This window comes from Rhagoletis zephyria, unplaced genomic scaffold (genome assembly GCF_001687245.7).
Source record: "Rhagoletis zephyria isolate East Lansing unplaced genomic scaffold, Rhagoletis_zephyria_1.1 Rzeph_scaffold_06881, whole genome shotgun sequence".
NCBI lineage: Eukaryota > Metazoa > Arthropoda > Insecta > Diptera > Tephritidae > Rhagoletis > Rhagoletis zephyria.
The window spans coordinates 3,597-26,787 of NW_016163964.1; the positions used below are offsets into that span (position 1 = coordinate 3,597).

Sequence of the window (23,191 nt, forward strand, 5' to 3'; positions counted from 1 at the left end):
CCACTTCTTGCATTTTCTTATATTTGCACATAAATTAAAAATATTTCCTTTCAAATTGAGAGACCGGGAATTTGCTTATTTTGGTTAAAACATTTTTTCTGAGAAGCATGGTTATTTTTTTATCGTCTTGTATTTATGTATTTTCATAAAATTACACTAGTCGACAAGAAATGCGACCACCGGCATTTGACCATCATTTCTTATGTAAATTTTTCGCTGAATTCGAATATGAACTCAAAATACAAATAGCAAACAAGTTTTTGAGTTATGAGTAAAATTTTTTTGAGATCAGAAAGAAAATGCACTCACTTAATTGCAATTTTTTTAATATACATAGTTGGCCATTATCGAAATTTCTTTTTACATTAAAGAAGCTTACTAAATTTTCTATCATCAATGTCAACAAAATTTTCTAACCAGTAGTTTAGTAGCTATTCATTGATTTATCGACTATTTTGGAAAAATGTTAATTAATATAAAATGTCGCAGGTCGATTTTTTTTTATTTCTGTAAACTTGTGTTATTAAGGATATACAAACATATGTATGTATATTTTTAGGGTTTAACTTTGTGAGTGAAGGGTGTCATTCTGAATACAATTTGTATTTTTTTTTTTTAAATAGTGGTTTACTATTGCTGCTCAGCGAGGAGTTATAGAATATTTCAATATCATAATTGTTGCACATAAAAATTATTATGAAAACTAAAATAAAATAAAATGTAATTTAAAATATTTTAATAGGAAAACACAAACAATTAGTGATGGCAAGATTAATCAAATAAATTAATCGTATCGAAATCCCTGTTTTTATTAAACAAACCATTAAGGGCTTACACCACACTGACAAAATTTGTTAAAAAATAAATTTGTTTTTGCCGAAGGTATGAAATTAAAAAAGGAAATGTATTTCACATATATAAGAATAATTCCCCAACAAAAATTTTTAAAATGATAAAATGTCGGGGATAAGAGTCATCTATGAGACCCCACCTTTCAAGATGGTGTACAAGATTTCTCAATTGGGGATCGTCTAAAAACTACAAAAAATATTTTTCTTATTTAAGGAAAATAAGCTATGGCGCTACGTAGCGAAATTTTTTTTTCTGCAAAAATAGTCGTTGTTGAAGAAAACGAAATTAATTTTCATGAAAATGTTCAATTAATTAAATTCATAACTTACGCAAGTATTCATCAAATCTTGCTCTCTCGTGTCGTTACGGTCACGAATTCACTCTCTCTTGGAAATTTTTGGACTACTCAACACAGTTCTAGTAAAACCTTGCGAGTAAAAATTCATAAATTTTTTTTTATACATACATATGTATTAATGGACTTATTGTAAACTTGTGTGACGTTGTAAAAGACGAAGGAGGAATGATGGTACATATCCTTAAAACGAAGTGAGTTTCTATTTGAAACGTAGCATTTTGAGATTTGCACTGGAACTTTGTTGAGACATGGTAATGAAAGAAATGAAGGCAGTATATTCAATATTTTACCTCCTTTTCCACAAATATTCACACTTTATTGGTACACGTAACATCTGTTTTCTATACCTTGGGTAACAGCTTAGGAAATCCCAGCCGGATAAGCAGCCAAAAAGCTTTAAATATTACTTTTTTAGAAATTCCTTTAAATTAAAAGTAGTAGGCGAATTCTTTTGTGTATTATAATAAACCAAAAGAATTTGTAAACAAATTACTTATTTTAAAATTAGAAACAAAAATAATCGAAAATGCCGATTGATCGATTAATGCCTTGTAATTTTTATATTTGCCTTAAAATTAATCATTTTATATATTCAACGAGTAGTAAATTTTAATTGCCATCCCTAATTACAATCTTTTGAAATGAAAAAATCAATAATACCATGCTATGTACAAACATTCGTTTTATTTGAGTATTTACGGTAGTTTTTTATGGTATTATATTTATCTTCGGATGCTATTTATCCGTCTCAAATATGGCGTATCTATTCATTTAAGGCATAAAACCAGGGTAAAAGCGCATTAAACTTTTAGGTTGGAGAATAAGCTGGAATTGATTACTTAATGTTAATGTACTCTCGTCCACTTTTCAACGTTGTACATATGTATCTCAAGTTGAGATTCTCAACCATTAAGTTGAGAACCATAGCATTCTCCAAAATTATTTTAATGGAAAAAAAATTCTTTACAACTTGAAAAAAAAGCTAATTCTCAACTTTCTGTTCATTCTTGAGTAAAAGCTGAATTATTAAATTTTCAATTTTTATTCGTCCAAGAACTGTCAATCAAACGAAAATGTGTCCTAAATCATCAAAAAGTTGTAAATTATGTACACACAATCAAAGCGGATAAATAGTCGCTCAAACATTTTTTTTAACTAAAACTAAACTATTTTTGCACACTGAGCAGCGATAGTTGAGTACTAAAACTTTTTCAAAGCATTTTTCACAAAATTATGATGCATGTATTTTTGTATGTATTTTCCCTCAAGCGAGTCAAGAGTCATTCGTGAATTGAGCCCGGCTGAATATACCTCTAAATATAATGCAGAACTTTTTCAAAAAAGTATCAGTTCTTGATGATAATTTTCTATAATCTATAGAGCCCCCTCCATGGATTTAGAGTGTTTATTAAACGAATATTTGCGAAAAATTTTAGTGTTCCCGGTTTGTTCAGGTAATAATTCAGCATACAGTGTCCGGTACTGATTCGTAAGTTCCTCTTGGATAAGCCTATATCTATATATTTCTAAAAGCGTTTTAGGTCATATATGTATTCCTTAAAGTGCTTTGAAATGTTCTAGATCCCAGTAGCGATTTCCTTGAGTCGCTTCCCCTGCCCTTTCCTACGCCACCTAAGGGCTCTGGGCCGATGATAAGGGTTGATGCTAATTTCTTTATCGGCAAGTTTCGAGGTCACATAATTACGGCCACTACTTCTTTTCTAATTTTTACCACTTACTTTTCTTTATTTATTTTTAATTTATTTCTATACAAAAAAAAAAAAAATAGTTTTTACCATAACGAAAACTATGTAACTAAAAGATTAAAAGTTTGTACAAAATATATACAAATTCGCCGAATTTCAGAAAAAATTCATTTTTTAACTTTTTAATCAGAATTAAAAAAAATTCAATTTTAGTATAACAAAAAGCAAATCCCAAATGGCTCAGAAGTCGCATTGGTTTTTGAGTCATTTTTTGCTGGCAGTGTTACGCATTTTTTCATAGAATGAGAGAAAATGAGCAACACCGTTAGGAAAAATTATAAAAAAAAATTTTAAATAGGCGATTTTTGAAAAATCTTCTACAAAGTTCAAAACTTTGTAAAAAAATAAATTACAAATAAATAAGTGGTCACAATTTGCAAAGAAGTAGTGTCCTTCATTATGTATGTGCACATACAGTGGGGAGCACTGATGAGTACATGGCGATTTGTGTAAAATATTTGCAAGGTTTTTAAAGCTACAATTTTTTTGTTACTTTTTCATAAAAATATAGTTCATGATTTAACCAAAACCATATAAATAAAACATTAAAACTTGTACAGAACTTAGAAAAATTTAAAAAATTTGAGCTTTTTAACTAGATTTTTTAGAATTTTTTCGAGCATACAGTTTTGTAAATTAAATAATTTTAGAATAAGAGAGTGCAAGTTTTAAGCGGCTGAAAAATCGCGCTGATTTTTGATATTTTTTTTTGCTAACGGCTTTTGCGGGTTATTTCATATAACAAGTGCAATTTATAAAAACTGGCGTTGAAGTTTTTTTAATTTGCTATGCAAGTGGTCTTGAGCGTTTTCTTCCATGCTTGTGTGAAAAAGAGTGCAAAAAGCCGTCACCAAAAACAATTTTTTTTGCAGCCGATTAAAACATGCGATTTTACAGCAGCCTAAAACTTGCCCTTTATTACACCAAAACTATAAAATTTACAAAATTGCAAATGTACTCAAAAAATTCCAGAAAATCAAATTTAAAAAGTTTAATTTATGTACATATATGGTTTTTGTTAAAGCATAAACCATAGTTTTATGAAAAAACAAGAAAAAATGGCTAACTTTAAAAACCTTGCAAATATTTAACAAAAATCAATGAAAAAGTCGCTTTTTAGGTGTACTTTCAACATAGCCCAGTCCAAAGTCTATCAATTCAGCAGCATTTTCTTAAACCTTTGCGTAAAATATCTAAAATTTTCGTTTCGATTCGCTTGGTGGCTAACCATTTTTTTTGGTGTTTGGGGCATCCTACTGTATACATACAATGTGCCGTATGCAGATGAATAGCTTAAATACCTTTTGTATAGCATTTTTTTATTTACTTTATGTTTACTTTCACATACATACATACATAAATGGTAACAAAATATAACTGTATGTGTTTTTAACAAAAGAAAAAGAACGCATTAACGCGATTATTGAACATAATTTATATTTAAAAACTTGTAATATCTTTTAAATTGTTAATTTTTTTAATTACAATTTACTGTTTTTTTTTTATTTTGTTTGTTTTTTCTCCTCTTTTTATCTCACATTGTGATTTGCAACTGCAACTAAGCTACGCCATTTTTAACACCAACGTGAAGCTGTCTGTCTGTCCCTTTACTAATTCTATTTAGTATATATCAGTAAGGATTTTCAGTATTCTTTCATATATATTTTTTCCTCTTAGATTTTTTTGAATATGTATGTATGTATTACTATTAAGGAAACAAAATCGTATTGCAATCTTAAAGGCGTGACTACAAACAGTTTCATCTTAATATTTATTGTTTTTGAATTTCTTGTTACATTCTACATTTCCTTTGCTTTTGCTAAATTGTTGCAGATGCATTTTTAATGAATTAATGTCAATTATAAATAAATTATATTATACACGTGTGGTTATTATTTATATATGTATATGTATAAACGCAAATAAAAATATGAAACGCAGTATATGTTCTTATATAAAATAATAAATTTGCAAATGTAAATACATACACACATATATACATATATGTATTTATTGCATGTATGTGTGTAAATGTCATTGCGGGCGAGTAATGAGGAGCATTGCTTTTTTTCATAATTTCTTTTTGTTATGCATATGTATGTATTTTGAATTCATCTAATCGATTCAGTACAATCAATAGTGACGTTGCGTGTCCATAGCTGAAAGTATTCGGTAAATTTAGGTTTGTGATGGTTTGGTGAATTGGGCCGGGGCTTAAACTTGAGTTTGGGAACTTGGGTGTTAGTAACTGTGATAGCTGGTGCGGCTAGTTAGTGGTTAAGATGGTAGCGTGCTGTTTGTGGTTATAAGCTTTGTGGTAGGGACACTACTAAGTTCGTTGACGATAGCTACTAGGGTGTGGGGAGATAGATGTTGGTGGTGGTGTAACATTTCGCTCGCTTTCTACTTTAAATTCCGAGACTGCAATAAAAGAAAAAAACAAAATAAGAAACAAGAAAATGCATTAAATTTCAATTGGCAAAAATTAGTGTTTCAGAAATTTTTTTTTAGTTTTTACTATTTACTAAATATCTACATATGTACATACACTAGCATATCTATGTACGTTAGGGTGTTCATTAAAATGTCAACGTCATGGAGCACCTCTTTATTTTATTCTACATAAAAAGTTAAGGGTCGCTATTAAAATTTGAAAAATATTGACTGACCAGCTAAAATGAATTTATGTATATGAATAAGTTAAATAGTATGTTAAATTTACCAGAATTCAAGTCAAAAATTGGTCGAATTTTCGTGATTTAAAAAAATTAAATTTTTTCAAAACTTGCAAATTTTCGTGGTTATCTTTATTTTGTACGTAGACCCACCCGGTCCTTCATACAAAATTTAGATGTTGATATTTTAAAGACCACCCGGAATATTTAATGTAAGCTCAACGGTGGCGAATCTACAATATTCAGGGAGAGTTTACAGTATCAGTTTGGGGTTAGAGAATGACGTATCTACTCTACCAGTAGAAAAATAATCGGTAGAGAAGAGTTACAGAAACGAGCAACAGCACGGATCGAGGTGTCGCACTTTTAATATTCACGCCATGAAATCTACGAAAACTTTATAAATGAATTCGATTAGCTGCGAAACTAGCATATTACCTTTTATCTATACTAGGGTGTTCGATGATTCGCCTTTTTCCAAACCCGGTTTTCGAGTAATCGAAAAATGTTACTTTGAAAAAAAAACGGTTTTATTTTACATAGTTTAGAATTATTACATAGTTAGTTTTCATATGTGAAAATTACAAAACAAGTTAAAGTTTTTTTTTTAAATCAAAAGTAAAAGAAAAAAAATCAGTGAAAAATTCACGTTTCGTCTTATTATATCTTCTTTTCTATACTTTATTGCTTTGTCCTGCCTTTTTTCGGATTTGAGTAGTGCTTTTGCCGCCGTTGCCGCGTGCTTAGATGTGCCTACTACTACTCGGGGGGTCCATGGTTCAACTTCTGGTCCCAGCAGCAAAAAAAAAAAGTGTTTTTTAAATAACAGTCGCCCCTCGTCAGACAATGGCAAACCTCCAGCTGAACTTCTGCCATAAAAAAGCTTCTTCGGAGGTAGGTGTAGGTCTACATTTATTTTCCTTAAATTGAAAAACCATGAAAACTTCGAAAACTTAAAACCTTTATCTAATCTGGTTTATTCGATATTCGAAAAATCAAGATTTCAAAAACCCGCCTATAGGTATCAAAAAAACGGTGGAAACCGGTTTGGAAAAACCGAGTCGAATCGCCCTAATTTATACGTTTATAACAGTCAAGATTCTCAGCCTCATTGCGAGAGTCGTGCCGAATGCAAGTCGTTTTTCGAGAGTCGAATCGTATCGAAAATTTAGCGTCATTGCCTAAAATTTCCACTCGACTAGTGTATTAAAACGGAAGAACTTGGCAGCACTGCATAGTTTTCGACAATTTTCGTCGTTTACTTATTTCAGCACGACAGTAGACAATGCTAATGTTGTCGAGTCGTACAATTCAGCCTAATTTACGACTTACGCAATGAGGCTGTCTGTGATCGCATTTTTATGGATTATGCGATAGCCCTGAATGTTGGCAGAAGAAAATATGTATGTATATATGATGTATGTAAATAGGCATTTTTAACCCCCAGTTAATATTGTAAACTCTCTTTTATTTTAAAAAGTCAAATCTTTCATTAAAAAAGAGGCACTCAGAGCTAAATGCATTAAGGAGAGGTCCAGTTGAGTTGAGGCTCAAATACATTATCAGATATATTTTATGAGAAATAGCAGTACTAACATTTATGAGTTCGATATTTATACTTCACTTCACTTTGAAAGGTGGTGTGCAGAGATACTTCATTGCCAGTGTAAACAAATTTGGAAATTCTTTGCGACTTTGCTTCCACCAACTTAAAGGATCTTCGAATCTGGGTATAAGGGGTAGCTGTAAATATTTCTCCACTTCAAAATCGCTGCCTTTTTACTTGTACGGCCGCTGCCTTGTCTACCCAACTTCTGTCTTTTTACATAACTACAAAAACTGATACAGCATCAGAGCCGTGACTGATTTATATTTTCGAATTAGTTTATCATCAACCCAGTATTTAGCTTTATTGCTATCAGAAAAATAAACTAGTTTTGAAATGTGGGTCACAAAATATTGCAACAATGAAGCATTAAGTGACGTTGCGGGAAGCGGAACGATAAAAACTCTATTCTCATAAGAAGCCCCATCACCGATTCAAAGGCAAATTTTCTTTGTTTCGAACTTGCTTCCCCCAAAGGAATAAAAACCTACATCAATTAAGTATTTTTTCGGCACAAAGGGCAATCAATCAAATTTTTCGATATATTTTGATAGTCGTTTTTCCCAGCTATTTTCTGTTAATTTCCTCTTCATTAATGGGATTCGTGCCTTCAGGTAATTAAGTGAGATCTTTTTTTCCTATCTGTAAATGCATTTAAAGTAACAAAGTTAATATTTTTCTATTGAGCAGTGCTATGTTTCAAGTATGTATGCAATAAAATTTGAGCATTTAAATATTTCCTAGCCAAGGAGAAATGCATAAAAAATCATTTATATGCATACATACATACATGTTTGTAATAAGTAGATTCAACTCAATTTCTATAGCCGAAATCTTTTTTTTCGTTATTCTTTTCTTTCGCTTAGAATTTTTAAAGGTTGTGCAAATTGCATAAAAATGGTATATTTTATGGGTGTCCCCTCAAAATGTAATAATAATACCTCAACTACCATGAAAACTCTAAAACATTTGCTGTACTGACATTCATTAAAGATTTTTCTATGTATAAATGAAAAGAATATTAAAAATGGCGGCCGCTGTGGTGGAGTGGTTAGCAGTGCACGCTACCACTCCGCCGGGCCTGGATTCAAGCCAGGGGTCAAAGCAACACCGCAAAAAATATAGAAAAAAGGTTTTTTGATAACAGCGGTCGCCCCTCGGCAGGCATTGGCAAACCTCCGATCGTGTGTAAGCGCCAATCCATTATTATTATTATACTAAAAATGTACTTTACTTGTTTCATATTGATCACTATATCTCACTACATATTTATGGATATAGGAGTTCTTATTATGCATTTGCCTACTGGACATATCCTTTATCAGTATCAAGCTGTAATCTAGCGGTAGAATATAAAAAGCAGCGGGTATAGTAAACGCTAACACACGCACACACTTAAACAAAAGCAGTATTACACGCACACTATCGCACAATTAAATGTTCCACAATATAAAGTACACTATACAAATATTAAATGTATGTACGTATGTATGTATATACACTATAAAATAATTTATATTCTATGCGAACTGTCTTCAAATGATTCTTACTTCTTTAATGTTGTCTCAAAATGAACATTTTAAATAATTTTCAATTGTATATACAAATTTTATTCAAGATGCACTTAAACAGCAGCTTCAGCACACTTGAGCAAAAAAGAGATTTATTTTCTACTTTTTAGTTTTGCAACAACTTCAGAGCGTGGAAAATGAATATACACCCAAGCTTAAAATTTGCTTAATTTCATATTAGCTTAAAGAACACACTTATGTTAAATATTTCGCTCCTTTTCGAAATACATGCTTGTTGTCTAAGAAGCGTACATACATATTTATATAGCTGTATGGTCGAGTATTAGAAACTCTTATATATTTTTCTTTTTCAAACCCTCTTAGTAATGAACATGTTATTTTATTATTTTACTTATTAATTCGTTATAGAAAATAATGTTATATTGTGGCTTCTTTTATAAATTTTAGGTTAGATAAACTTGTATGCCACAATTTGGGCGTTCGTCTGGGTTTAATTGTGCGTTCTATGTTCTCTACAGTTAATCGCGATAAATTCTTTATAAATTCTCTTATTTTGTTATATTACTTGTGCATCAACCCAATATTTAGAGGATGCGGCGAAAGAACCGAAGTGTCGTGACCACTACATTTTAGAAGAGATTGAAGTCGACTATATCAAAATGGGCGATTTTTCAAAAGCTTCATTAAAGAGTATCTTCGCATAGTTTGCTAATGCTACATCTTTTTTTTGCATTTCTGTGCATATCTTATTGAGAGTGATGCATTTCAGAATTCTGTACAATAATTACATATTTTTCATGCGACTAAAAAAATTTCTGCCTTGTGTCCATCAAATACAGAGACTATTTTTCTACAGGGAATTAAGTGATTGCAAGTGGTACGTCAAAAAGGAAACATATATTTTTTATCCGAGTCGCCTTTATGATCAAGTCAGTTTCCCCTCAATTATTGCATCGAAATTTGCAGTTAAGGGTAAAGAGATTTGATTGATTGTGGTTGTGACAAAATTTCACATGTTACTATCCTACTTATAAAATATGAAAATCCCACCGTCGCATGAGAAGTCTAAAACGCGCCCTTTTCCCGATTTTTTATCTGAACTCACACTCTCACCGATGCATTCGGNAAATCCCACCGTCGCATGAGAAGTCTAAAACGCGCCCTTTTCCCGATTTTATATCTGAACTCACACTCTCACCGATGCATTCGGTGGGGAACTAATTTTGGTGGCATTATTCATATGTATATATGTACATACGTATGTTTGTATTAAAGGTTTTTATTTTTTATTTTTTTACTAATGGGTTAAATGGGTTCAGTCCACTTATTTAGAACATCAAAAGCAATGATTGCAACGGACTGCCAAGGCTACATTTTTTGTGGTATCTGCCAGATTGCTTAACCATACAAATACATATATTATTAATAGTGTTTTAAGCGTTTAGGGTTTTGTTTTGCAAAATATTGCAATTCGAAGTTAACAACAAATTACAAAATATTTATCGAATAATAGTGTATGTCACAACAAAAGATTCAATTAATTGTTTGCAGATGAAATTAGTTCTAAAAACAATTTATGTACGCTTCTACGCGTAAATAATTTGCAAGTATATGTGGTACCTTAGCAACTGTAAATACAAATTCTGAGGATTTTTGAAATATGCGATTCTTGGTGCCTACTTCTGGCAAGGTTAGCTTCTTACTAAATATATATTTTTCTTTGATAATTAAAAAATATTTATATTGCTTCAACTATCAAATATCACGCAAATAATATGCATATAAAATTTTCAATTTTAATTTTAACGTGTATATATTAGTACTAATTAAAACGCACGAATTCTTACATTCGAGAGCCTTTCTGCTGTAGCACCTTAGCGCGATCGTTTAATTCCAGTTCACGGCCCGACGATGAACCGCATTCTTTTGATACTACGCATAAGAATTCGTTATTTTCGAATGGTCCATAATTTGTATACTGCATGCCAACGCTAATTAATTGTTCAAAACGCCAACCATCTGATAAAGTTGAGATCATCTGTGTTTGTGCAAATATATAATTCCATTAGTTAAAACTTTAATTAGTAATGCATAAATGACGATATTACTTGTGTTAATTCCTGTTCTCGACACTGCAACACACGATATACACGTTTTTTATCAGCATGTGGTCGCTAACATAATGAAAGAAAAACAATTATATTTCTGTCGTGTAGTGTTATATGAATATGTAAAGCCCACCTGATCTCTATGATTTATACATTCCTTCAGTAGTGTTATCAGCTGTGTCACATTGTAGAATTCAGCTTCTTCTAGAACTCCTTCCTCGGAAACGCCATCTAAAACCAATTTCCCATGCCGCAAATAGTTCAGCACTGGCGCAAAATATTTTGGGTCTCTATCAATCAGGTAGGCGCCTGTTTCGTCCTACAATTGCATGGTTTGTATAAATAGTTAATTTATGTACTGTGAAAACTTTTGCAATTCGCGTGCATAATTATATTGAACGAATACCAAAAAAGATAAAATATTTGAGCTGATTTGGTTTGACTTTGAACTACTTAAATTTTAAATTGGGGCGCTTTATTGTTTATGTATGTAGCTGTCTACCTTGGCACCCTCAATCATGTCTACCTCAGAACAATAACCTACATACTAGGTGCATACACACATTTGTATTTATGCAGAAAAATATTTGTGTGCAACTTAATGATTATGCACACAAAAACAAGTTAGTGTAAACTGGTGAACTATCATGATTTGCTAAAGACTGCAGCCGCAATTGTTGGCATAACTATTTCAATATATTTTCTTACCCGATCAGATATTAAATCACAATCCTCTTGTATAAGACGTGACAGAAACGAATTTGGGTCACGGGAGAGCGTGGTCTTTGTTGTTAGGAAGTATGTGCCACCCACATTAAGCTTCACCCACTGGTCTGTGCCCTGCTTTTTCAGCATTGGACTTTTTCGTGAATTTATATTTATTGTTGTCATAACTATATCACTCTGAGCGGTCCGCAACAGAATTATAGTGTTATGCTTTATTCACCTCACTTTCAACGATACTTTAATGAAAAGAATATCTGTAAAGAAATGAGACCACAATTAGTAAATATAGAAGGCTCCGAGCAAAAAATTTCAAGGATTCCACGTGTATGTTTGTGCACCTGGAGTTCGCAGTAAACAGTGTGTACGTACCTTGGAGGATTGGTTCGTTTCTGCACAATTGGTTGCAATGTAAATGCAAAAAATTCTGCTGCAGCAAAGGCAATAAGTAAATGTTAACGTTCAGCAAGAATGGAATGTTTTCTATTTCTCTACAAAGAACCTTATTACCCGAACAAAGATGCAATTGACGGGCGTTCTTAACTGCAATTTTATTACTCTGTTAATTGATTCAAAAACAATTATCATCCAAACCCACTTAAGAATGGTTTGTTTTATGTCTGACAGAGTATATATTCACAAAAGTTTTCAGAATCAATTCCGCCACCGATTATTTTATCTCCCTTTTTATTTGTTAAAAACACAGATTAAATTCTTTTCACTACTCGCTCTTTTTTTTTATTTGCTAAATTCTTTTCACTCACTTCTATTTCTTCTAATTAGGAATGAAACGATACGAGTAAATACAAGTATATATTCGATACTTTTCGGTTGATACCGAAATTTCGATGATTTTGGTATTGATACTTTTGAACCAAGTACAGAGTAGGTATCGAAAAACAAATACTTGTATCGAAACCCGATACTAAGGCAAATTTGGCTTCGCCAATTTTTCTTACATTCTTAAGCGCATTGTTTTTCATGTCTGCTTAATTTCCAGCAAAATCCGCGAGAAGGCGACAAAGTCGATATATGTAATGCAAAGAATATACGCTCCAATTGCTTCACCAAAGTCGATATAATGCGGCCCAACTGTTCGTGTGGAAGAGTAAACTGGACGAATGTTTAGTACAGACGTTTCAACACGATATTAAACTCAATGCGTAGCTCTATTCGACCCCGTTCACGTAACAGACGCTTAACGTGTTCACTGAACAGGGTCTTATTCTTCGCGCTGAAAAGACTAGCGGAAAATACTAAAGGCAAGAAGTCTAGCTCTGTCACTTTAAGAAAAGAAAACCACAGTTGTTTAAAAAAAAAAAAACTCTTACGCATGGATCACACGATCTGTAAATTGGTACAAATTTGTGATATTATAGAGTGTGGTTATTTGAAAGTTTTTTCGTTGAGCTAAATTCATTCTCCATCAAATCAGATAATCGTCAACTGATGACTTAGGTATCGATACCATAGATTCGATATTTTTTAGGAATCGATACTTTCTTTCGATATTACTTCCAAGTCATGGTATCGTTTCATCCCTGCTTCTAATCTTTTTGTTACGCAGAAAATGCAACCTTGCAGTCGGTTGTTCGCCCATACTCTGGCATCACCATTTTCGCTGTTTCTTGTGCACAGTCTTCGTTGGTTTAGCTGTTTAACTCACCCTGTACTTCCGGTAGTGCATTTCAATGACTTCCGGTAGTGAATATCAGTGATTTCGTTTTTGGCATTCATCCGTCGTCTGAGTTCATTAAGTCATTCGGATAGACGCCATATATTTTTCTCGCTCTAACGTATCGCAGGGTTGCAAAAGAAAACCCGATATATTTCAGTTTACCCCAAATCAAAATATACTGTTATCGATTGTTTAGAAGGTTTTCGTTTTTACTCCGTTTTTACTCTGCGAAATTGATCTTAATTCAAAGTAATCTTAAAAAAATTACATATGTGTATTTTTACATGTTTTTTAAGATTTCGTCCTTTGCTGGAAATGTGTATTGTGTATATTCCTATTAGAGTTTCTATCGATCACTTCTTATCAACTTGAGATTTTCGCCAATTCAGTATATCTGTAAATATATTTTATTAATGAATTAAAACGAATTTCTTTACTGTTAACATTACATTTTAGAGTTAAAAAGTACGAAATGACTTTATTAGTTCGTTCCTTGACGACACAATCTGGCTACATTTCCTATTCTACACCCGCCGAATTTCACTTATCAATTATTAATCGAACGGTAAGCACGTAGAGGGTAAAGGTTTTTGTTTTTTACACACATATAATTAAAAAATTTAATGGATCTTTGCTAAATCGAGATCAACTAAATCGAATATATTTCAGTATTTCTACAGTGCTCAGCGAAAGAAAATCAATAAAAATGGTCAGCCAAGAGGTAAATTTTCACTTGCAAACAGGGTGCGGCCACCAATCCAAGCGATTATTTGACCTTTGTCTTTTATTTTACAGGATTTTGATAAAGCCGCCGAGAATGTTAAGAACTTAACTTCTACTCCATCCGATAATGATTTATTGGAATTATACAGTTTGTACAAACAGGCGACCGTAGGAGATATCAACACCGGTGAGACAGCAATAAATATCTAATTACATACGTATTTCACTTATCAAGACAAGTTTATGACTTTAATTCGATTGTGATTAGGCTACATATGAATCCATTAAGCAATCATATAACTGTTGATTTGAAACATTATTATATGTATGTGGGAATTATTATTTAGTAGCTCTAAATTATTTGAAGTTCACGGGGTTTTGGTAACTCCAGTGTGCAACCTTCAGAATGAATTACCTATTACAATTGGAATACATATAAATTGACGAATAACTAATAATTATTAAATTGGAGGAATAACCTTACATTGTATAGACCGCCGTGTCCCGGCAATGGATCTTGGGTCTAAAAAAAGTTCTGAATTAGAACTAAATATGACGTGGCTCGAGTTGTTTTTAGCACTATGAAATATCACCTATGAACTATTAGGTAAACTATTTTTAATTTGCATTCATACCTTCTATTGCAGATAAACCCGGCTTCTTGGACTTCAAAGGCAAAGCAAAATGGGAAGCCTGGAACAATCGTAAAGGTACATCGAAGGATGACGCTATGAACTCTTATGTGGAGAAAGTCAACGCTTTGGTTCAGACCCATGGATTGAAAGCTTAAAAATTATAATTATACATCTGAAATTATGGAACAAAAGAAATGCTATTGAATAGCAGTTTAATCATTTATCACTTAGATATTCCATTTTCTATAATTGGTATTGAATTTTGAAAATAATTACACTAATAAGAAAACCACCGTCTGTTTCCGAACGCACGTTTTAATGCACAATTTTCTATCTTTTATTATCATAAAAGTAGTCAGCTTTATAAACTTTTTGTATTTTTTGAGTGTTATTAAAATATAGACATAACTTAAAACACACTTGTGTAAAATTACTCACAATATATTTCTAAACAGGAAGGGGAATGTATGAATTTCGCCATGTCAAGGGGGATGGATTGTTGGTTTCGAAATTATTGTCATAATAAAATATATTCATATTAGGTCTGCGGGTTATATGTCGTTTTGTTGACTATCTGGATATTCGAATATCGGCATAATCGAATCTAAAAATTAGAAAAAAATAACAGTTGTATTAATGAAATGCTCATTATTTATTATACAACTCGATTCAGTAATTTTAATAACAATTTTACGTATCTGTTCAAATACAGTTTAGAAAATCCGGATATCCGGATTTTCTCCATATGTACGAATATCCAAACGGATGTGCGGACAGACCCAGCCCTAGTTCATATTTTATATGTACTATGTAAATACATAAATACATTTCCGAACTGAGAAGTACTGCAAATGAATCTGAGCATTATATCATGCTTTAATGCAAATAATACTTAAGAATGCGACATCGGTACATTGCTAAAAAATACTCCTTATATCCGACATTACGTAGCATTAAATGCCTATTGAAATTTCGGCCCATGCCGTCGTGCCTTGTTCCTTATATTACAAAAAAAAAGCTAAATGTAAAGTAAATCATCATTAGTTATTTCCAATTAAGTCAGATGTTTGTTCCTTTCGCTCTCCGCGTTAACTTCTTTTGATGACCTTTGCCTTTCGTAGAATTCACGCTGCAATTCGCGTAAGTTAAGTTCCAGCGTTTCCACTACATCAAAATTCATTTCTTGACGCGCTTGCTTTATATATGCTTTTATAATATTTATTTGTTCAATGAGTGGATCTTCGCTTTGCGATATATTTACTGGCTGTGCCGACCAGTTATCCAGCGAACGCAAATCGGACTGTAAAATATAAAGTTGTTAATATTATACTAAAAACACGTCATAAATTTAAATATGTATACCCCATATGCGTAATCGCCGTCATTGTTAGCTTTGTTTTGGAAGTCATTGGTGTTGTTTGCTAAAGCCTGTCGTTCATATGCTTCCATTGCTAGACGACGTTCAGTTTCGATACGTTGTTCAGCTTCCATACGCTTACGATCTTGTATTTTGCGTATTTCTTCCTCTGCAGGCAATGGTGGTATCGAAAGCATTTTATCTTTGATTAGTTGAATGCAAGATAAACGTATTGACTTTTTTAAAGCTTCTTCACGACTACCCTGCTGACAAGGTAAAGCCAATATGCGTTTACTACGCAAATCAATAGCTTCAGCCACTTGACCAATTTTGACTCGCAATGCACTTGCATCTGCTATAGTGAAAATGGACTCCCCTTCGTAAAGGCTGCTAACAATTTTCAAATACATTTCGATGTCCGGCAGCACGTCTTTCCGCAACTGTTGTATATCAGTATAAACTTGAGAAACAAGTGGATGGTATGTTCGACTTTCATGCATTTCTTGCCGGGTTTCTAAAAGCCAGAGACAATGATCGCAACAGCGTATAGCAGTTTGCTGAGGATTTGAGGAATTTGAGTTAACGGAATTTTGCAGCTGTTTTGCGGCATCACTTTGTGACATAGCCAAACTAGCGAGTTGCACTGTAATTTCCGAATAAATTCTACATGTATTAGATGTATAAGGGCCGTTTTTACAGCGACGAGTTAACTCCCATTCAGCAGTGAACTACAGGTGTTGAGTACAAAAATTGAAAGTTAACTGCCGAATTTGAGTAAGCTCACTACACGGGTAAACGGATAAAAGATATAAAGGAACTAGGTACTTACGCGCATTTTCTATTGATAGGAACTTTGAACAGTCATTGCACATAATACTTCCGCAGAGGCGACAGTGATGTTGTCGCCGAGCGATATGGAAATTTTTAGCACAACTGGGGCATAACTTTACAGAACTACCATCTAACCAAGTGACAATCTGCGAATATAAAAGTATGAGTGCATATATTCTTACTCACATTGACTATTCCCAACCCAACGTCTTACATTGCGTTCATGTTGCTTGCGCAGGACCGGATCAGTTGGCAAATTTGTTAATAATTTATGCAAACGTATAATCAATTTGTTTGTTTCACTAGCGTAACGTTCCAGTCGAGGGTTCCTTACCGATTGATAATACTCCAAATGATTGCATTCTGCCCCAACCTCCTGGTGATCCATAAAATTATAAACATTGGTGCGCGTCCTTGCATTACTGAAATTTATTTTGTTATTCGCAGCGGAGGTTGCACCTGCTGCATTGCTCCCTGAACCACCCCCGCCGGTAGCGCCGCTAATCGTTGCATTTCTTTCTAAATTTCGTGAGAGGTCAAAAGCCTCGTCAATATTCCGTATTTTATTTTTAGCTTTCGAAATTATATCCTTGAAAACAGATTTAAGTGCGTCTTGTTGCTCTGCATGTGCCCTTTCGAAGTGCACTGTTAAGAATTCAGCAGACTTTAGGTCTTCCCGACAAATTGGGCAAAGGAATCCTTCCAATATTTCATCGGATTCGTAATCATCTGGTTCACCGAATGGATTCGACATGTTGCTCAATTCTTATGTACTACCCTGTACAGAATTCTAGAAAATTCAATTACTATCTTGTCAATTTACAAATTTTAATTCCTTTCGCAAATAAATAATTAATAAATAAAAGAGATGTGTGGGCGTTTTTTGCAACTTCACCAAGCACTCAGCTGATTTGTTTATTAATCGAAATGTTATTGATGTACAAATGCACAATATCCGAGTACTCGCCCAAAATAGGGTGTTCATGGCACGATAATCGATTTTTCGAATCGATATTCCAAGATCGATATATCGAAGACATCGATACTTTACCCGCAATATCGATATTTAAGTTTAAATTTATTTTTCATCTACAAAATAGTGTATGGGAATATACTGAAGTAGGTTTAATTAGCAGTTTGTGTTATTTATTTAGCCCTTAATACCATGTTCTGACCGACAACGAAAACACTTTGAAAACGTGTTCTGGGATTGTGGGCTGAAGGCTGTTCACACCGGCTGTTAGTGTTTTCGTTGATATTTCTTATATCCTCTGATTACAGTTCTGCTACACAAAAACAAAACCAAAATGATTTTCCCTCATTTTCTTTTCATTTGCAACCTCTTACTTTCATTCTTATTTTACTCTTGCCAGCCAATTAACAATAAATTCGAAATGGCGTATTAAAAATGATAAAATTTGACTTCCACCTTGATAAATAATCGAAAAAAACTAGTGAAGACACCGATTGGAATGAGTGGAACGTGAGTTTTCAAGTAGTTTTCATCGAAAACTGGTTTTCGTTTGACAGGTTTTACATGGACGAAAACACAAGTTTTAAGTCGAAAGCCAGTTTTAGCAACGAAAACATGTTTTCGATGTCGGTCAGAACATGGTATAAACAAGGAGAAATATTACAACAAACACATCATTTTGACATTAAGAAGTACCGCGGCCAAAATCTAAATTCGCCAGTAACACCACCTTGTATAAATTCGCCTTGGTCATGGGATTCGCGCTTGTGGGCAAGAAGTGTAGGGAAGTCAGCGGGGTACATGCACGCACGGTTGGGGGGTTTTTGACATTTCGCTTTCATCCAAGTGCTCTTCGCTTCGCTTTTAAAATGTGGACGAAAGAATTGGTTGAGCTACTTTAGGAGTACGAAAAACATTGTGGAACATTTGTACACAATGACGAAAAATTGATGCGTCTTGGGTTGAGCTTCTTTTAATAAAATATCAAGATCACGAAAATTTGTACAATGTACGTCATCCACATTATTTAGATCGACTAAAAAGATCTAAATCGTTATTTGAAATACATAATGAAATAAAAGAAAAAAATGCCAACATTACTGTGGAGGATATAAAAAAGAAAGTTCATACATTAAGAAGCCAACACATTAACGAATTGAGTGAAGTGGTCATGAGTAAAAGGAGTGGTGTGGGAATAGAAGATGTATATATACCGAAACTTTGGTGTTTCGATCAATTAGAATTTTTGAAGGCACACTGAGCGACAAGAAAATCAACATCAAACCTTTCTAGCGTAAATTATGTATTTATTTGAATGCAATTATTTTAATACGCATAGGAATACATATTTATAGGTTGAAGATTGCGATGAAAATTCTTCGGTGACGATGAGTAATGAAAACTCTATGGTGACGCATTTAAATCTTTATGTTTATCTTTATTTCATCGCCTGGGTAAAAGATTGTCGTAAGCGCCATTTTGACGATTTTTAGTTCCAGATGCAGTTATATATTTTGAAATAAGGTATTTCGATTGGTGTTATCGGTTTTTAGATATCTCCTTTAGTTTCCGAGATATTGGCGCGTATTCATAGTCCAGCAACTAAGTCGAAACTAACAAAGTTGCAACTTAAATTTAAGTACCAACTTAAAATTTACCTCTATTCATAGTCGCATTTCAGACTTCTACTAAGTAGTTTCGACTTAGTTTACGATATAGCAAAACTAGTGTGAAAATGTATCGATTTTTCTTTACGATATTTTGGAAAAATTACATTTTTATTAAATAATATCAAGTTTGATCATCCGTTTATGTAATTTTTATTTTCATTGCATGATTATGCAAAAGAATAAGGTATCATTTTCTTGTTAATTGTGTGAAATAGCCAGAACAACCGCAGTGATGTGAGGTCGATGTTTATCGAAAGCATGCTGTGGAACATACAAATAGTAGATATCTAAATGTTATGTACAAATTTACTTTAAAAGAACTAGCGTGAAACTGACTTATTATTTGAAAATTTATCTAAATTATTCCAATTATAAAATTGTGATGTAGCTTTATTCGAATTGTAATACGCATTTAATTTCATCTTCCGATTAAAATGGATCGATCTTTGTAAATTTTAATTGGAGTTTATTCAATATTATCAAAATCATCCTCTACCAACTTAATTTTTTCATATTTCGTCTGCGTTCCCTTAATTTGATAAAATACTTCATCCTAGTTACGACTTAGTTGCAGCTGCAGCCGAAACTAAAATTTATGTTGGTACTTAGCCAGAAAAGTCGAAACTACGGCGACTATGAATAGCTTTATCTGTGACTTAGAATAGTTTCGACTTAGTTGAGTACTAAATATGACTATGAATATGCGCCATTGACTACAACTTTTTCGATAATTTAGTAAAAATTCAATTGGTGATGCAGCCATATTAAGCTAACTAACATCTTAAAAATGGCGTTCTCTATTTTTGGATATCTCTTTTAGTTTCCATGATATTGAGTAAAAAGTGTCGTTAATTTGGTAGAAATTTTTATCACATTTTGTCGTATTTCGTACAAAGTGGCTGCCAAATTGTGGACGCTTACGACAAAATTTGACTAAAGAACAGCCTTCATAAACTCAAAACTAATTAACAATAAACATTAAAAATTAAATGATTTACGAATTTTGTGAACTAGTAACATTTTCAGAGACTTGGGGAAAATCTACCTTCGCGTTTTTGAGAAATTGCATTCCAAACTTCAATCGCGATTTCCCACAACCTGCCGAAATTAACATACGACAATCTTTTACTCAGGCGACGATTTGTATCTTTACTTGTATTTTTATTTGTATATTTGTTTGTACCTTTATTTATATCTTTATTTGTAGCATTGTTTTTATCTTTATTTGTATTTTTATTTGTATCTTTATTTGTATCTCTATTTGTATCTTTATTTGTATCTTTATTTTTACCTTTATTTGTATCCTTATTACAGCATTTGTATATTTATTTGTATCTTTATAAATATTTTTATTTGCATCTTTATTTGTATTTTTATTAATATATTTATTTGTATTTCCTTTTAGGTATTTGTTGTTTCCCACAGGGTGGGTGTATGATGTATTTTGGAACGAATTTCCGTCATTCCTTGTCAAATTTGGTTTTGAGACAAACCGGTTTCTGCGTTTGTTGTTCGAATGTTTCTCTTTTATTATGAGATTTGATTATGAGATAGACCTACTAAACTGCATACTTAAATGCTCAGAAAGTCGAGCTCAGTCGATTTAGCCATGCCGGTCTGTCCTTCTGTCCGTCTCTCAGTGGGCTGAAATTTGTCTGTAATGGACGTAGACACATCAAAAAAATGACTAGTTAAAAATCAAAAAAACAATGATGGGGCTCGATTCTACACATTATTGCATCCCGTTTTCGTACCTAAACATTTTTTTATAAACTCTTTAATTAACAAGTTATGGCCAATTTAAGAAAAAAATGTATGGAAAAAATCACAACTATGGCAGTAACTCAATTACCGCATATTTCCTCAAAATGTGGTTTATATATTCGTATAGGAGACCTAGTGCAGTATGTAATTTACTAAACGAAATAGTTTGCGTTTTTTGCAATTTAAAAATTTGCTGAGAAAGTACTACCACTGCGGGTCTGACAGCTACTTTTTCTACATGGGTTATCAACGCACAAATATTAATAAGTACTTAGTTATTCTCGAAATGAATTAACCACTACATTGTTTTAATGCATTTAGTTATTTCAAACGTAAACAATTAACAACTGACTAATGAACAATCAACAATTAATAACATTATAGTCCAAGATCGCAAGGCCTCTAGACCTAACTTATTTTCGAATTATTGAAATTTGGGAAATAAATAGGGTAGGAAATATGTATTTTAGAATGTATGCGCATCTTCTTCCTTGGGTAGGCTGTCCTTTTACAGGTAGCAGGTAGGAAAAAAGGTACGTAAAAACATAAAAGTTACTTTTGTTAAGGTCGAAGTGCTGATTTTTACATATGTACACACATACATAACTTTTACATAATATTGTTACGAATATTCAATATTGACAGACAATTTCTATTGGCACATGAGCTAGCAATAATTCACTAAAAAAACGTACTGTAGAACTCAGTGATTCGTTTCTTTGTTACTCATACGCCATGTATCAACGCGTTGTGTCCAAATTAATAGGAAAACAAAAAATATTGATTACGTGAATTTTAAACCGTCTGACGGAAATCAACGCCATCGGAAAGTATGTATCTGGCGATATTCAATATTGAATTTAAACAATATTCTGTAAAACATATGTATCTAAAAACAACTGCTTCGACTTCAATTAAAGTAACTAACGTTACCTATGCAAGCAAGCAGATACACATACATTTTAAAATACATACAACACTCCTTATTGCCTAAATTTCTTTACTTCGAAAATAAGATAGATCTATATTATTCTTTTAGTTTTTCAAATATATCACAAAAGTTATATAGCATAAAATTATGACAGTGGATCATATAGTTCGAAAATACACATTTAAAGACCTAAGTCCCTACCTGCCAATTTCAGCCCACTCTGCGACGTTTACATAGGCTACCAGCATTCGTTGGGGAGTAGACCTTCGAGTATTTGGGCGACTACGCCGATGCGGAAGTCTATGGTTGGTGCGTGAACGAGACTACGTTCATGTGTACGCAGAGTATCGAATTTGCGTTGCAGCCAGGTTTCACCTAAATTGCAAACATTTTAATTAGAATCTAAAAAAAAATTAATTATAGTATAATAAAGTGCAAGATTGAAGTTGCTAAAAATTGCGTTGAGTCTTAGCAATTTTTTTCCTTGACAGTTTAAAGCAGTTCCTTCCATATCAACATATTTTTCCAACATATTTCGAAAGATTTCTGCAACCTTGCGGAGTGCTGCCAGCTTTCCTTTTTATCACATCGCGATGTAGCGCGAACAAATGTGGCACGTTCCAGAAACCGCTACTTGGGATTTGCCGATTTTGAAAATTCTCAAGTAAAAGTAAAGAACGCTTTAGAAAATTTAGATACACTGAAATTTGCTAATACTTTCACAAAAATCGCCGTTTTTACCATTTTCGCTATTAATTCTTTTTATAATCATATATTTTGCAATTTAACAAAATAAAACCACGTTTCCTGTCGAAAAATGGAATATTGAGGAAATCTACTATTTTACACTTTTTTACACATTTTATCCTCACATTTTGCTTGTTGTTAGTGTTGGACAATTTTTGCTCTTAAAATTAACTAAAACTACTCAAAACCGCGAATATGTGGTAGATTTCAGACCTTGTGTGGTAGATGTGGTAGATGCTCAAAAAAGTGGCAGATCTACCAC

The 23,191-nt window shown here is 32.8% G+C and overlaps 3 protein-coding genes across 3 annotated transcripts; 1 reads left to right on the forward strand and 2 right to left on the reverse strand.

The window, feature by feature from the left end:
* Window positions 1-5,048: 5,048 nt before the first annotated feature.
* Window positions 5,049-12,434, reverse strand: inc (BTB/POZ domain-containing protein inc). Its single transcript, XM_017629553.1, has 6 exons — window positions 11,993-12,434; window positions 11,606-11,877; window positions 11,031-11,216; window positions 10,898-10,963; window positions 10,637-10,827; window positions 5,049-5,397 (listed from the first exon to the last, which is right to left on the reverse strand). Exons 2-6 carry the CDS (start codon window positions 11,786-11,788, stop codon window positions 5,385-5,387), a joined length of 639 nt encoding a protein of 212 aa, XP_017485042.1. The 5' UTR covers window positions 11,789-11,877; window positions 11,993-12,434; the 3' UTR covers window positions 5,049-5,384.
* Window positions 12,435-13,783: 1,349 nt separating this feature from the next.
* Window positions 13,784-15,075, forward strand: Acbp1 (Acyl-CoA binding protein 1). The gene is made up of 4 exons (XM_017629556.1): window positions 13,784-13,863; window positions 13,968-14,019; window positions 14,094-14,208; window positions 14,669-15,075. Exons 2-4 carry the CDS (start codon window positions 14,005-14,007, stop codon window positions 14,809-14,811), a joined length of 273 nt encoding a protein of 90 aa, XP_017485045.1. The 5' UTR covers window positions 13,784-13,863; window positions 13,968-14,004; the 3' UTR covers window positions 14,812-15,075.
* Rbsn-5 (Rabenosyn-5) lies at window positions 14,896-17,798 on the reverse strand. The gene is made up of 4 exons (XM_017629555.1): window positions 17,059-17,798; window positions 16,843-16,990; window positions 16,019-16,656; window positions 14,896-15,956 (listed from the first exon to the last, which is right to left on the reverse strand). The coding sequence occupies exons 1-4, from the start codon at window positions 17,596-17,598 to the stop codon at window positions 15,711-15,713; spliced, it is 1,572 nt and encodes a 523-aa protein (XP_017485044.1). The 5' UTR covers window positions 17,599-17,798; the 3' UTR covers window positions 14,896-15,710.
* Between the last annotated feature and the right edge of the window lie 5,393 nt (window positions 17,799-23,191).

Coding starts and splice junctions, on each gene's coding strand:
- inc (XM_017629553.1), bottom strand. CDS start 11,788: ATGACAACAATAAATATAAATTCACGAAAAAGTCCAATGCTGAAAAAG. Junction 10,964..11,030: donor GTATAAATCATAGAGATCAG/GTGGGCTTTACA, acceptor TCATTATGTTAG/CGACCACATGCTGATAAAAA. Junction 10,828..10,897: donor GAGAACAGGAATTAACACAA/GTAATATCGTCA, acceptor GCACAAACACAG/ATGATCTCAACTTTATCAGA.
- Acbp1 (XM_017629556.1), top strand. Junction 14,209..14,668: donor CGTAGGAGATATCAACACCG/GTGAGACAGCAA, acceptor CTTCTATTGCAG/ATAAACCCGGCTTCTTGGAC.
- Rbsn-5 (XM_017629555.1), bottom strand. CDS start 17,598: ATGTCGAATCCATTCGGTGAACCAGATGATTACGAATCCGATGAAATA. Junction 16,657..16,842: donor CCTATCAATAGAAAATGCGC/GTAAGTACCTAG, acceptor CGGAAATTACAG/TGCAACTCGCTAGTTTGGCT. Junction 15,957..16,018: donor ACGGCGATTACGCATATGGG/GTATACATATTT, acceptor TATATTTTACAG/TCCGATTTGCGTTCGCTGGA.